A 15,737-nucleotide genomic window follows, 5' to 3' on the forward strand; every position below is an offset into this window, starting at 1 on the left:
ACTTGAGGTAATGGCATTTCCCCCATAGTAGCAATACTTAACCATTTATAGATTTTTTTCAATCCTGTTGTCATTTTATATATCAATCCTTTCATTACTGCATAAGGTAATGGCATATATTATCCTACCCCTTCTCCACAGGAGAGAAAATACAGGCTCAGGAACTGAGTCAACCAAGTTCACAAGCCTAGCATCAGAGCCAAGACTCAGTTATGGATCTTTGTCTTCTAAATCCAGCATGCCTCCCATTTTACTGACTTAGAACATGATTTGCAAGGAGGAGCACTGAGTATACTGCTTGCATGTTCTGTACTGCAGCCTCCAGAAGGCTGATCCCCATGGATATGCCAACATTCACTCACCCAAATGCCCAGTCAAGACTGCTGGAAAATAAATGGCTCAGAATCTGTTTTCACCCACAGGACTAACCCAACCTCCTGATGGAAGCACCATGCCAGGAAATCTTTGCTGTTTATTCATAAAGCTGAAAAAATATTGTGAGTTATTCCTCTGGCTCATTAACTACTTACTCTGCTTCCTCAAAGAGATTCCCAATGTTTTTCAGTGGCTCTGCTGCGGGGCTCTGCGCCAGGATGTCTTTTATCTCGCTGACTTTCCTCTCCACCGAGTCCACAGTCTCACGGTAAGGCCCGATCACACCACTGATCTTCAAGGCCTTGGCTTTCTCCAGGAATCTGTGTGTCCTGTTGGTCAGCTCAGCAATGATCACGTCCCAGAGAGCAAAGCACTGGTGGCAGGGTGTGCAGTCAGGGAAGACCCCCGAGTACCCTCGCGTGCACTTGTCACAGCGTGGACCCTCAACACCCTCCACGCAGACACACTGGCCCGTGGACTGGTCACACTGTGGCGTCTCAATGCCCCTGGGGTCACAGTCACAGGCTAGAAGGGAAGAAGCAATGCTAGCTGATCTACTTGATCGTGAACCTCAGTGACAAGATGTGCCATTTAGAATCCTCATTTCACTGTGAAAATGGGAAGGTGTCATCCATCGATGACAACTGACCAGCAGCTCAGGTAGAGACTGTAGCAGCTTCTTGTAGCACATGCGTGACTTCAATGGTTGCTAACCCCTTAGCAGTAATAATACTTTAAACAGAAATATTTTACATGAATGACCCCATTTAACTCTCAGAATAACCCCATGGGATAGGTGTTATAATAATCACTATTTCGCAGATGTGGGAACTGAGAGATTAGAGAGATTACGTAACATGCCTCAAGTCTCACTGCAAGGGAAAGGCCACGCCAGGACTCTGATTCAGTTCTTTGCAACTCTGGAGTCTGTACTCATCACCTCCGTTCTGCCTTTGCCTCCCCCTTACTAGGATTTCCCTACATACCATGTCTGTACAAACAATCCGGGTTACATCCTGCTAACATGCCACCTGGCATCGAATACATCACAAATGAGCAGTTCCTAACATACCTGACTCTATCTCGCAACAAAACATACTTGATGAAATGCAATAAACGTGATCAAAACAAAACAAAACCCAAAGGAATTCTAAGTATCCAGTTTAAAGGCTTTTAACTAAGTATAATCTAACTTGGGGTTGTCTGCCATTGTGATGACCACTGCCAGTACTACAAGCAGAGATCTTGGGAGCCATGCAGTCTCAGCCTCTCACAGACCCAATAGGATTGGCACCTTATGCAAAGCCAAATGGCATAGGGTAAAATCACATGCCATACAGGACAAAATCTGTTCTTGGCCAGTAGCTGTGGCTGAGATTACTTAGCACAATGGCTGTGCCCTTGGACCCTGGCTTAGATTCCCAAATTTCAGGTGACCAAATCATTTTTATATCAACATCTGACATTTAAAAGTATTTATATAAGGTTTAAGTAACAAAAGGCCTTATACTAACATCTTATCACTGGGCTTCCACCCATTCTGGCAAAAGGTAGGAATACATAAAGTAATATACTATCTTATTTCTCTAACTGGATTGTGGACTCCAAGGGCAGGGGCACATCTTAAACTATTTTTCCTTTTTCAGCATCGGACCCAGGGTTAACATGCAATCAGAATCCAAACGTCTTTGCCAAATGAAGCCCTAACCTTATTTTAGTCTAGGCTTGCAAGGACGCTTACATACCTTTATAACAGAAAATAATCCTCCTGAAGTGCAATGTCAAGTGTGGCAAAGCACAACAGATTCATGCTTTCTCAGATTTTTTTTTTTTTTTTCAGACGGAGTTTTGGTCTTGTTGCCCAGGCTGGAGTGCAATGGCACAATCTCAGCTCACTGCAACCTCCGCCTCCCAGGTTCAAGCAATTCTCCTGCCTCAGCCTCCACAGGCATGCGCCACCACACCCAGCTAATTTTGTTTTGTTTTGTTTTGTTTTTTTAAATTAGAGACAGGGTTTCTCCATGTTGGTTAAGCTGGTCTGGAACTCCCGACCTCAGGTGATCTGCCCGCCTCGGCCTCCCAAAGTGCTGGGATTACAGGCATGAGCCACTGTCTGCAGCCTTTTCTCAGATATCTGTATAAAATCTTGGGCCAATAGCTGTGATTTGCCTCTGAAAAACTTCCTTTTTTGGGGGAACAGAGTCTTGCTGTGTCACCCAGGCTAGAGTGCAATGGCACGATCTCGGCTGACTCCAACCTCCACTTCCCGGGTTCAAGCTATTCTCCTGCCTCCACCTCCTGAGTAGCTGGGACTACAGGCATGCGCCACCACACCCAGCTAATTTTTGTATTTTAAGTAGAGACAGGGTTTCACCATGTTGGCCAGGATGGTCTCGATCTCTTGACCTCGTGATATGCCCACCTTGGCCTCCCGAAGTTCTGGGATTACAGGTGTGAGCCACCGCACCCAGCCTTCCTCTGAAAAACTTTCTAACGGAACATCTCCCAGAGCCAGTTATACTGAGGGTCCTGAGATCTGCTATGACATGACCATCCTTTCAACCCAGAGGCATGTGTTTGTGGCCCACTCATTTGGCCCTCACCACATCCTGCCTTGTATTGCTAGTTTGTCTTTTTATTGCCTTTGTTCTCCCCCTACATTCCAAGCTCTCGAGTGGCAGGTTTGAGAAGGACAGCATTGTGGTTAAGAACATGAACTGTAGACTGAGGTTGTAAATCCTGCCTTCTCCACACCTGTTATGTGACCGTGGGTAATTAGGAAACTGAGTCACGTCTTCCACATCTGTAAGAAGAGGTAATGATTATAACTACAGGACTGCTTTCGAGATAAAATAATTACAAAGTGCTTAGAAGAGCATCTGGTCTATAGCAAGCATTCAATAAATAAATCATTTTTATTACCGCTTTTTGTGTCCCTACAAGTGTCTGGTAGTCTTCTGCTAAGAGTGATGCTTGGTCATATTTCCATTGGATAAAGGGGAAAAACATATGTTCTGGCCATATGTTTATATGTATTTGCCAAAAAACATGATTATTCCAAAATTTGAAGTTTAGAATATTAATTCTTCAACCTTTAGGATTTTAAAACATGTAATTTCCTTAGTGCCTGGGGTTTTCGAAACCAAGACCTTAGGATTTCAAAAGTAAAACTTCGGTGTATGTTTTTCAAAAAACAGATCCTTTCCAGGCACATAAGGTATGTTTCATTTTTCTTGTTTGGGGAATATTCTCATAATGAATCAGGAAGCTGCCCAAACCATGGATAACTTTAATAGTGATCCATAGACCATCAGTTCTATGACGTGTTCCTTGAGAAAAGTATCCCATTATGAGAAATTCTGTATCCTTATCTTGAAGATTAAAAACAAGTGTCAGCATATTATAGACTCAGAAGAGTTCTGCAGGAAAAACTTGTTTTACATTGTTTTTATCCAGTTGTATGCCAAAGTCATTTGACCGTGAGATCTTTTCTTAGTGGAAGTCAATGCCAGTGACACCCCAGAGAAATAATGAGAAAGGCTTGGGAAAACCACTAGATTAATCAATTTCTGAGATTAGGAAGAACTTAGATAACTTACAAATAACTTAAAGAACTTAGTACCTTAAGAGTTTATGTTGTTTAGATTTTAGAAATAGATTTCCATTATCATTTGGTAAAATTTAGTCATCTTCCAGAAAGAAAGCTAAAAGTTACCCGAGTCACCTGGGTCCTCAGCTCTCAAACTTGGGTAGGTATCAGAATCACCTGGAAGGTTCATTAAAAAACAGATTGCTTCTCCACTCTCCTCCCATCCCCCCATTCTGATTTAGTAGGTCTGGGTGGGGCCCAGAATTATTTTTGTTTCTAAGTTCCCAGGAGATACTGATGTTTAGAGTCATGAGACCCTGCTTTGTGGGGGCACTGACTGTTACTTTCCCAGCTGTTTCTGCCCGCCTTCTGTATGTTAGAGAAAAAAAGAGCATGTGCGTGTGTGTGTATGTATGTGTGTCTGTGTCTGTGGAGAAAGAGATACCTTCAAAGGGTGGCACTGGAGCAGAATCACGACTTTGGAAGTTCACCAGTGTAGGCTGATGCACAAATCTCAGGACTTACATAACAGAGGAAGAAGTGATGCCATTTGTAATAAAACTACGTTGTCTGCCCTTGCCCTGCAGGGCCCAGCCAGTGGTCAGGGGGAGGCAGCCCTCTGGGGCCTACTCACCCTTATCTCCCTTAGGCTTCACACAATTGAGGCAGAGCTGCATATTGCTTGTAGTTTGCTTAGACAATTATTTATTTCCCATAGATGATGCAAAGGTACACCTTTGTTCAGTCCTAAATATTAGGTTTTTGCTGGATTCATGCTTGGGGCAAGGGATGCCTGCATATGTTTGTTTATTTTTAATTTCTCTGATCATTTTTCATTTATTTCATTGCTAAAGGCATGTCTCGCTCCCATTCTGTCACAGGCATCTTTAAGGGGAAAACAGCCCAACCCTGAAAGACTTTAAAGGCAGATAAGGCTTCCCTCTTTATCTGGCCAAGGGAAATTAGCCTGGGCAAGAGTTCCAATGAGCCAGCAGAGCTTAGGCTCTCTCCAGAAGTCAACCACCAGTTCACCCCAGCTGACCAACATTCCTTTCTCCCAACTGAAAAGTAAACCATCAAATCTCACAGATGACTGGATTGCAGTCTCATTATTGAAAAAGTTGGTCCTGACTCTCCGGGAAGGGCACCAAATAACTAGTCTCAAATGCACCTGGTTTTGATTTCAAGCTGAAGCCCCTGGTCATGTGCTTCCCTCCCTGGCTATTGAATTTCCAGAATTGCTTCTCTTGGGATCACCTAAGAGGCAGGCACCAGAAGGCCCACATTTTACAACCTTGTAAAAAGACCCCCTCCACTTCAAGAATATTTTCAGTGAAACTCCCACACTCACGTGGCTGAAGCGGAAACGTCAGTTCACACTTGACAAGTTAGTAAAACTTCATAGACTAATGTATGGAGGAGATTCTCCCATCATCTCACACACCCACCAGGATCTGAAAAACTGTGAACTGACTATTCTGGCTGCCGCTGACGAGGTCCAGTGGGGTTTCTTCTCTCTTAAGAGAAAGGAGTCAGAATCCAAATGACCTGGATAAAGCACAGCCTTATTTTAAGAAATGGGATTACTTGGCAGAGAATCAGCAACTTTCTCTTGGAAAGGAGAGCATATATAGCAAAAGTTGTTGCCTAATCTTTAAGATGAACAAATAATAAAAATAGTATTTTTTAAATAATCATTTTAACAAGCCGTAATAATTCGACTTTCATCTGTGAATATACTCTCTGTTCTGTGGTCAGTAGGCTTCCTCTATTTTTAGTAAGTTTTCTTATCATTTCAAACATAATTTTTAAGAGGTAGGTAAATGAAAGCTATTGTACCGATTTTCAAGATATGAAGGCCCAGAGGAGAACACTAGCAAGTCAATGCCAGAATGGGAAATAGTCTATGTACCCATTTATCACATAGACTTATATTGCCTGCTTCCTTTACATCCTTCCCTCTGCTCCTCCAGACCTTCCTGTGCCCACTGAACGAAGTCTACCCTCAATGGCCTGGCACTGAAGGCTTCGCACAGTCTGGTGAAACCAAATCTCTTCATGACTCTCCAGCTAAGACTGTTTCCTGAGGGCACCTCCCAGAGCTGTATTGTCCTTTAGCTAGGATGACAATTTCCTCTCTCAATATCAACTGTCAACTAGTAGCCCCTAGACTTGTGGAAAGAGCTGGGACAGGAGGCCACATAGGCCTGGCTTCAGATCCCAGTTCTTTCCTCACTCGCGATAAGCCTTTGGGCAAGTCCCTTAACCTCTCTGAGTCTGAGATTAGTCAACTGTGAAATGGGGATGATACCCCCATAGGTTGTTTGTTGCAAGGATAAAATTAAGAATACTTACATAATATGCCTAAAAGTGCTTGGCACTCAGCACATTATCTGTAGATGGCCACTAGAGCTAATCTTTTCTGCAAACCCTTCCCTAATGACTCCAGTTACTACTGATCTTCTTCTGACAATTGAAAGTTTGTACCACTTACTTTCTGCTATCTTTTTACTTCATTTTATGTACCTCATGTCCCCAAATAGCCTGCAAGTGGCAGAACAGTATCAGCTGTTCTCTCTGTGTCCACTCCCCACTCCACACCATTGGTCACTCAGTGTTGGGCTTATTATCCTCCTTTCTGTTGGAAACTTAAATTTGCCTTGGGACAGAGAAAGTGCCACACCCTAAGATTCAGGTAATCGGGTTCTCTTCTGCCATGGACCCTGCCTCAAAGCAACATGGGACTCCAGGATCTGCTGCAATGCCAAGAAGTTTACTTATACTTTAGGCATTTCTATTTACTAAAAGCAAGGGCAATTTAAATAATTTTTATCTCTTACATGGGATTTTCTTTTTTCTGACATTCTCTTCTATCCTCTTCCCTTTTTGGCTTCAGTAATATAACTTCAATTTTGGAATGAAAGTTGGGGGATGAATATAATTTCGTCTGCCAGGAATGAGCTGCCTGTCTAGCACAGGGGTCATCAAGTTTTAATGTAAAAGTTGAAATAGTAAATCTTTCCAGCTTTCAGGCCATTCTGTCTCTGTCATGATGACTTGACTCTGGCATTGCTGTCCACAAGCAGCCAGGAAAATACATAAACAAGTGGGTGTAAAACTTTATTAACCACTATGGGCAGGGGGCTGGATTTGGCCTCTGCCTGTGGTCTGCCCAGTTCTGGTCTAGCCTACCACTTCTGAGGATACATTCTGTAATTAGGATTATGTTAGACAAGACTTCACTCTACTTCAACAGTATTTATAGTTCTCCAAAGAATCAAATGAAGTCTGATTTTGTGAGTCACAATGGAAATATTAAGGTGGGTGGTTGTGAAAGAAATCCCAACATTAGAAAATACAGGCATTCTAAAGATTAATGTCTGGGCAAAAGAACACACTGTGTTTTTCTACTAAAAAACACGAAATGAGAAACAAGCATGGTGGGGAAGTGGCCACTACCCAAAGCCTCTTGAGTATGCCCCACATTTACAGTTTGCCTGGGTTTAGAGACACTGCCCTTTTCCAAGAGCCAGAGGCCCCAAATGGAAACTTTACCCTTCCTTTTTGCTGTCTATGAATCAACAGAAAGATTCCTCCTGTGACCCTTGGACTCCTGAGGAGGACAATGCAGCGCTCCAGGCTGTTTTCTCCAGCACGTTCATGGTGGGTGGATGAGATTCCCTCTCCATCCCAGCACAGTGGTGGGCTTGTTCAGGCTTGGCACGATGGGCCGACAGCCCCAACCCGCCTGGACAATAGGAACATTCAACAATCTGTAAGTTGGAGGCTCAACTCATTTGTCTTTTATATAACTACATTCTTTTTTTCCATAAGGGGAATACTTAGCTAGGACTTAAATCTTTCTATAAGCGTATTGTTAGCTAGTTGGCACCAGAAAGTCTAAATTTATGCCCTTTAACAAACCAATTCAACTGAAAACATATTTGTCAAGCAATTATATAATTGGAGAAAAGAGCTGATGTTCTTTTTGCATAGTTCCATCTAATTTTGAATGACACCTCTTCTTGCTCCTGCTGATTTCTGGGCCCATCCCTTCAGAAAGCCCCTGTCCTCCTGTTTCTATTCGTGAATGCATTCCAGCACAAACAGAACCATGAGCCTTGTCTGCCTCTGCATCTTGGCCCCTGCCTTCACAGGCCACACTGGTCCTACTCCTGTTGCCACCCTGTATGCACCAGGCCCCTAGATGGCCATGAATCAATCCCCCATTGTCCACTCAAATCAATTCTCACCCTCTCTGGGTGCTTTGTAGGTTATGAGCAAAAAGAGTGCCAAAAGCATTAAGGATCCAACACTTTCTCTGTCTGACAGACTGCCTTAAGCACTGTGGGACATTTATTATCCTTGACTCCTACACACCTAGTGCCTATAGCAACGACCCCATTATGGTGATGACCCAAAATACTCCCCTCCTCCCAAATTTCCAGATGTCCTCACCCCAGCTCAGCCACTGTGGGCACAAAGGAGGGATAATGTCTACTTTAACACCCCAAAGAAAGATGCCTCAACATTTTATATATATATATATATATATATATATTTTTTTTTTTTTTTTTTTTTTTTTTTTTTTTTTTGAGACAGAGCCTTGCTCTGTCACCTAGGCTGGAGTATAATGGCACGATCTCTGCTCACTGCAACCTCTGCCTCCTGGGTTCAAGTGATTCTCATGCCTCAGCCTGCCGAGTAGCCAGGATTATAGGTGTGCACCACCACGCCTGATTAATTTTTGTATTTTTAGTAGAGATGGGGTTTCACCATGTTGGTCAGGCTGGTCTCGAACTCCTGACCTCCAGTGATCCTCCTGCCTTGGCCTCCCAAAGTGCTGGGATTACAGGTGTCAGCCACCGTGCCCAGCTAACATTTTATAACTTTGAATTGCCAAAGTTTGCAATGAGGTCAGCTGCCTTCACCCCATATTTTAACACTTTGGGGAAAGAGGATTTCTGGTCTTCCATGAAAAAAAAAACAACCTAAAGATAAGGTTGGAGAGATGACAATGTAGTGGGAAGACAAGGGGAAAAGGGAACACCTAGATCTAGAACCTGGAAGTATCTCTTAAGGTGTTTTCACTTGTGCTCACCTGGAGCTTCTAATACTTCCGGAGGGCTTGAAACCAACTTTTTCTTGCTGGTGTGAGCTGACTGGGTGTCAATACTAGGGTCACAAATATGAATGATACATACGTATAAATGCAGAGAGGATTGGAAAGATTCCTATCAAGCTGAGTAAAAAGAGGAGTATACTGGGTAGGGGAGATGAGAAGAGACTTTGTTTTCTTCTAATACAGGAGTACCAATTGCTTGAAGTGAATGCAGGCAGCCTGGCTCCAGGACCTATACTCTTTGCTATGGGATCTTTTCATCTGTCTGCATCCCTGCTGCCCTTATGCCACTGGGATCAGCCAACACAATGGGCAAACCATAAAGCCAGGTGATCTTTGTAGTTCCTCCATTAACTATGATTATCTATGATTATCTTACAGAAAAAAAGGAAATGCCAAAGGGAAAAGCAAAAAGGAACAGACATATCCAGTTTCAATACATTCTCTTTAAACAAACCAGGTTTATTTGCAGAATACTGCGTTTCTGTTTTTTATTGCTTGTTTGCTTTTCCTGATGAAAAGTTTCTTACCTAAGGAGCTGACCTTTCTTCTGGATAAAATGAACAAAGAAGTTGGCGAACAATGATGCCATGAATCTTACTCTTTGCAGAGTTTCTAAAACAGGATCTAACTTTTGACCCAAACAAGTTGACAAGGTTCCTATAAGCCACAATTTCTCTGGCAGATTTAGAGGCGAAAGTTTAAAGAGAAGATAAAAGGGTAAGGAGTAAAGTTCTAAGGACCACATGAACAACTCTCCAACTGACTCTGACTCTGGGTAGCAGGCCTTTCCTGCTAACAAAGCTAAGATGGAGCCAAAGGTCAGAAAGCTTTGGCAGAGAAAGCTATTTTGCCAATGACACATGCTGACAGAATCAGGGTATGAGCAACGATAGAGCCATTATCTGGAAAAAATCAAGCTTTGGGGCATTACAAGTTTGAGGAATTTAACAGAGTAGTGATTACAGCCCTGGAAAAAACAGATTTTAAGCAGAGTTTTACTTTCAAGAGACATCTTGGAGAAACTGGTCCACTGGATTTCAATACCTTCTTATGGAAGTGGGGATGTCAGATCTCATTAAGAACCAAATTTGGAGAATGATGAAAGAAAAGTACTTGTTTATTGACATAGCAAACATCATCCCCACTGTGAAACAAACATTAATCTAAGAGGTCCATACACACCCTTCTGGCTAAGCATCGACTTAAAACTCAAATCCTATCTAATTTGTTCTGATCTTGCCCACTGACCTTTCTCTGCTGTTAAGGAACAGATGGGTTTGCACCCTGAAGGAACACAGTTTCTAGGTTCCTGACCTTCTATAGGAGATACTGAATGAGTTGCCAACTTGAAGATCTGTATTATTTCTTGCTCTAGTTGTGTCCAAAAAAACAAAACAGTCATTTAAAAAATTTAAGAGTCCTGGCCGGGCGCGGTGGCTCACGCCTGTAATTCCAGCACTTTGGGAGGCCGAGGCAGGAGGATCATAAGGTTAGGAGTTCGAGACCAGCCTGACCAACATGGTGAAACCCTATCTCTACTAAAAATACAAAAATTAGCCAGGCATGGTGGTGTGTGCCTGTAATCCTAGCTATTTGGGAGGCTGAGGCAGGAGAATCGCTTGAACCCGGGAGGCAGAGGTTGCAGTGAGCTGAGATTGCGCCACTGCGCTCCAGCCTGGGTGACAGAGCGAGACTTCGTCTCAAAAAATAAAAAATAAAAAAATTTAAGAGTCCAACAGAGACCTATAATTTCAGATGTGCAACAAATATATACCAAAGAGTACATAAGAAACTACAGAAAATATTTATCCATAATGATCAATTAAAAACAGGGAAGAAAATGAAGTAGGAAAGAAAATATAAAAACAATTGCAACAGCCTGTTCAATCTTTTCCATAAATACTTTAAGATCTGAAAAATGATTTTCCAGGTCAAAAAATTTGCAATGCCATAAAAATCAAGCAATCCTTATGATTCACTTAATTTTAACAAGTTTTTGTTCGTAAGAAAATGTCAGTTTTGTTTGTTAGTTTTTTTAACATAAGCCTAGATGAAAATCTGGGCTTTATTCACATTTAACTGACTTGGAGCCCCTACCGTACATACCTTTGTTGTGCACGAAGTCTCTATGACATTGCCCTCCAGTTTTCACTAGTGGGGATGTTATCTTACGCACATACGCCAAGAGCTTAAACTGTCAGCAAAGTCTAGTTAATCCAATGAATCCAGTGGTTTTTTTTTTTTTTTTTTGAGACGGAGTCTCGCTCTGTCGCCCAGACTGGAGTGCAATGGCCGGATCTCAGCTCACTGCAAGCTCCGCCTCCTGGGTTTACGCCATTCTCCTGCCTCAGCCTCCCGAGTAGCTGGGACTACAGGCGCCCACCACCTCGCCCGTCTAGTTTTTTTGTATTTTTTAGTAGAGACGGGGTTTCACCGTGTTAGCCAGGATGGTCTCAATCTCCTGACCTCGTGATCCGCCCATCTCGGTCTCCCAAAGTGCTGGGATTACAGGCTTGAGCCACCACGCCCGGCCTTCAGTGATCTTACTAGGATAACCATTTACCTCTTCTTGTGCCATCAAGGAAGTTGGCCACAAAATACTGTTCAGAGGGGGTAAAAAGTCACTTTGCCAAATATGGTTCATATGGTCCCACTTTGGTTAAAAGTATTTTAAAAAGCAGCTGTGTGTGTATTTATGGTGTGTGTGTGCTTGCTTACAGACACACAGAAACAAACTTTATCCCAGGGTGTGGGGCCGGGAGAGTATGCATATCCACTCTTGACTACCTATACTTATGGGCAGGGCTTGATTTGTTAGATTGTTTTTTAAACAATCAGTGTTAATTTATTTTGCAATTAAATACAGGTTCTTATCGACACGTTAATTTGTACTGTGTTTTATAATTTACAGAAGGCTCTTGCAGAAACCCCGTTCCCTCCACTCTCTGATGAAGTCAACGTGAGAACGCCCGCACCTCACCTCGGCACTCCACGTCAGGGTCTCCCCAGAAGAGTTCCTGGCACTCGCTGCAGGTGCGGCCTCCAAACCCAGGCATGCACTGGCACTGCCCTGTGAACTGTGGCCAGAACACAGACCTTAGTCAAGCAGGCTTCAAGCCAGAAGCCAGTTGTCATCTTTTTTTTCTAGCTGCCAATTAGAAGTGGGAATGAACTGTTCACCTGAGAAAGTCTCCATTGACTAGGAAAAGGGCCTCCCGCTTCGATCGTAGGTGTCGAGAGCCCCATGTCAGCATCTAACTGCTCTTTTGCAACAGGGCTTGGAAAGGTCTGTGGCATATTGTTATTTATTTACCTGTTTCCTCACTTTTATTCTCACAGATCAGCCACAATCCTGGGCCACCTTTGACTCGCCTGACTTAGGGAGTATGTCCTCCTTAGTATGTGTCAGGAAACAACAGCACTTTTTACAATGCTGGGTATGGCTAATTGGTTCCTTTCAAGTTGAGAAGCTAAGAAAAAAGTCTGCTTCAGCGGCCAGGTACTGAAGAGAAGAAGAGAAATAGCACACCCTTGTCTATTCTTATGTGAGTCTGCATCTGCAGCTGGGACCCTCTATTGAAATGCTATGGGTGTGTCTGATGGGGAGTCTGTGCACCGTTATGTAGACCCAGCCAAGGGGTACAAATGAGGTCTGAGATCCAGGCCACGCTGTGTTTGCCAAGCCATGTGCCCTGGGGCCTTGCTCTAACTGGGGCAAAGTCACCATAAGCTGACCCCTGGGCTCATAAAGGCATCATCCCCAGCAGCAGTCCCTCACCTCATTGCAAGATGGCCCGAAGGAATGAGCAGCGTTGCAGTTGCATGGGTCACAGCCAGTGCCACTGGCCAGCTGCCAGGTATTAGGTGCACAGCGGTCACAGTTCTGCCCGATCACATTAGGAAGACACAAGCACTGACCAGTGGCTTTGTCGCACTGGCAGTCAGAGCCGTTACAGTGCTCTTGCACGGTGCCCAGGTAATTACAGACACACTCTGAAAAAGAACATCACATTTACTTATTGTCACACTCCCAAATACACAGGCATGCAGACGTTAGCCACATCTAAACGCTAAGATGTTCCCACTTCAGATCCTGACCTTGAAATGCAAAGAAGGAAAGAAATGGAGGTGATTCAAAAAGAAAGCTAAAATTATTGTTGTTTAGAAGTTCTCATGATGTCTTACACAGTTCTGACATTTCCCAGATACACACAATGATACATTTCACCTAAAAGTATGTTCAAAATACACAGATTTGACAAGATGCTGGTGAGTCATTTTCAAATTGAAGGTTTAACTGGAAATAATAAAAAAAAAATGCCAGTGGGAATTGAGATATCTAATAATTTCAAACTCTTGGCAGGGAACAGCAGTAATAAACGTGTCGGACATAGCAGGTAAAAGCCCTTTAAGCTACTAAGGCTTTAAGGAATCCAGTCCTGCTGGTCCCTAGCATTCCACACATGTCTGTATAAACAAAGCCAGGAGCCTGGTGGCTGTGCAGCTGCAGCAGGAGGAAATGCTACTTGATCTCTTGATAAGAGAGAAACAAAGAGTTCCAAAAGAGAAATGTTAGAGATGCTACTTCTTTCTCTTCCTTAAGCTGGAAGGCTCTATTCCATCAATGCAACTAGAAAAGGTGGGACCACAGTGGGTATTTAGGATTTCAAAGTCCATCCAACCAGCAAGTTCATGGGCAAAGCATACCATCAATACCCTCTACTGGATGCCATTTATCATGGGGACAGCTACATGGTTTTTCTTTCCTGTTGTCTCTCCCAGGCACCAAGTCACATCTTGAGACCTCAGTCCTGCTAGAAAGTGTGGATGTAAAGAAAAAAATAAACATGGCCTGGCGCAATGCCTCACGCCTGTAATCCCAGCACTTGGGAAGGCCGAGGTGGGTAGATCACTTGAGGTCAGGAGTTCGAGACCAACATGACCAACATGGTGAAACCTCATCTCTATTAAAAATACAAAAATTAGCTGGGTGTGGTGGCAGGCGCCTGTAATCCCAGCTGCTTGGGAGGCAGAGTTTGTAGTAAGCTGAGATCATGCCATTGCACTCCAGCCTGGGTGACACAGTGAGACTCTGTCTCAAAAAAAAAAAAAAGAAAAAATGAAAGAAAAGAAAAAGTGAAAGAGAAAAAAAATTTGGTCTCATCTTTCCTTAGTTGAACGTGAAATTTTACCTCTCTGAACAAATGTTTTCCCAAGTGAAATAAATACAGGAAGAATAAAATCTGCTGATAATAATAATAAAAAAAAAAAGGTGGGAGTCATTCTAAGGAGCAGGCAGAATAAATGTGCATCTTACTTCGACAGTCCTGCCGGAGGGCGTCACCATAGTATCCAAACCGGCAGAACTGACAATGTTCCCCTTCCGTGTGGTACAGGCACTTGAGGCACCTCCCGGTCTCCTTGTCACAGGCTTCTGGGTCTGTTGTGTCAATGTTGTTGTGACACTGGCAAGGCTGACACAACCCCCCAACTTCCAATGGATTGCCAAAGAATCCTGAGGCACAGTCGTCACATCTGGAACCTGTCACCCGATAAAACCAAGCACAAGATGTTTAGCTTATTGACCAAAAGCTTCCCAGTGCACCGACACTCATGCCTAGAGACAGCTGACCGTGGCAGTGCTTCATCTCCACTGCGCGATTTACAGACCCCAGGGTGATCGCATCCGAAGGGGAAAGAATAGGCTTGAATTGTGAGGGGAAGGCAGTATTACTTTCAGTGGCAAAGACCACGGTCATTTTTGCGCCAATCTAGTATTTTGTAGCCTCTAACAGTGCTGCAGCTGCCTCAGAGGCCACAGCGGGTATGGACAGTTATGAGAAGGGTCCTAGCACATGGGACTTTAGCTTCTGAGCACACAGGGTGGGAGCAAACTAACAAACAATGTGAAGTGTAGCTTCATGTTAAAATCCTAATCCAAGGATTACATTTTTTTAAGAGATGGGGCCTTGCTTTACCACCCAGGCTGGAATGCAGTGACATGATAATAGCTCGCTGCAGCCTTGAATTCCTGGGTTCTAGGAATTCTCCCGCCTCAGCTTTCCCAGCAGCTGGGACTACAGGTTTGCAGCACTACACCTGACTAATTTTGTAAATTTTTTTTTTTTTTTTTTTTTTTGGAGAGAGGGTGTCTCGCCATCTTGCCCACGCTGGTCTGTAACTCCTGGGCTCAAGCAATCCGCCTGCCTCAGCCTCCCAAAGTGCTGCAACTACAGGCATGAGCCACCACACATGGCCTAATTCAAGAATTACAGAGACTGAAAAGTTACCACTCCTCTGTGAGCAACCTGAAAAATGAGATCTTTAATGATGACCAATTTCCCTAAGAAATGCTGAAAGTATATGCAAAAAACATTTACTGAGCTACGTATAAGCATAAGTAGTATTTGTAACAGTGGCTTCAAGGATGAAATAAAAGGGAGTTTTTTACAACCCAGCTAGAGTCATTGAATCTTGGTAGATAATGTGAGTATCATAACAGTGAAGAATATATTCCGCCATCTGGTGATTCCCTGGATGATACTCTTTTCTTTCTTCTGACCACTATTTGGTCACCTGACAGCTTTGAGATACTTTTGCTAGGAGTTGGATAAAGAAAGGCAGGAGTAAAATGTAAGTTAATCTTTC

General features: G+C 43.3%; 1 protein-coding gene across 2 annotated transcripts in view; it reads right to left on the reverse strand.

Moving 5' to 3' along the window:
- The window catches only part of LAMB1 (laminin subunit beta 1), an 84,826-nt gene that overhangs the window by 15,196 nt on the left and 53,893 nt on the right, over positions 1-15,737 (reverse strand). For both annotated transcript variants that reach the window (XM_007982563.3, XM_073009249.1), the window contains 4 exons: positions 14,407-14,631; positions 12,868-13,082; positions 12,070-12,166; positions 531-900 (listed from right to left, as the gene is read on the reverse strand). In XM_007982563.3, the coding sequence (XP_007980754.3) occupies positions 531-900; positions 12,070-12,166; positions 12,868-13,082; positions 14,407-14,631 (907 nt within the window). The remainder of the gene's footprint in view (positions 1-530; positions 901-12,069; positions 12,167-12,867; positions 13,083-14,406; positions 14,632-15,737) is intronic.

Source organism: Chlorocebus sabaeus, chromosome 21 (genome assembly GCF_047675955.1).
Source record: "Chlorocebus sabaeus isolate Y175 chromosome 21, mChlSab1.0.hap1, whole genome shotgun sequence".
Lineage (NCBI taxonomy): Eukaryota > Metazoa > Chordata > Mammalia > Primates > Cercopithecidae > Chlorocebus > Chlorocebus sabaeus.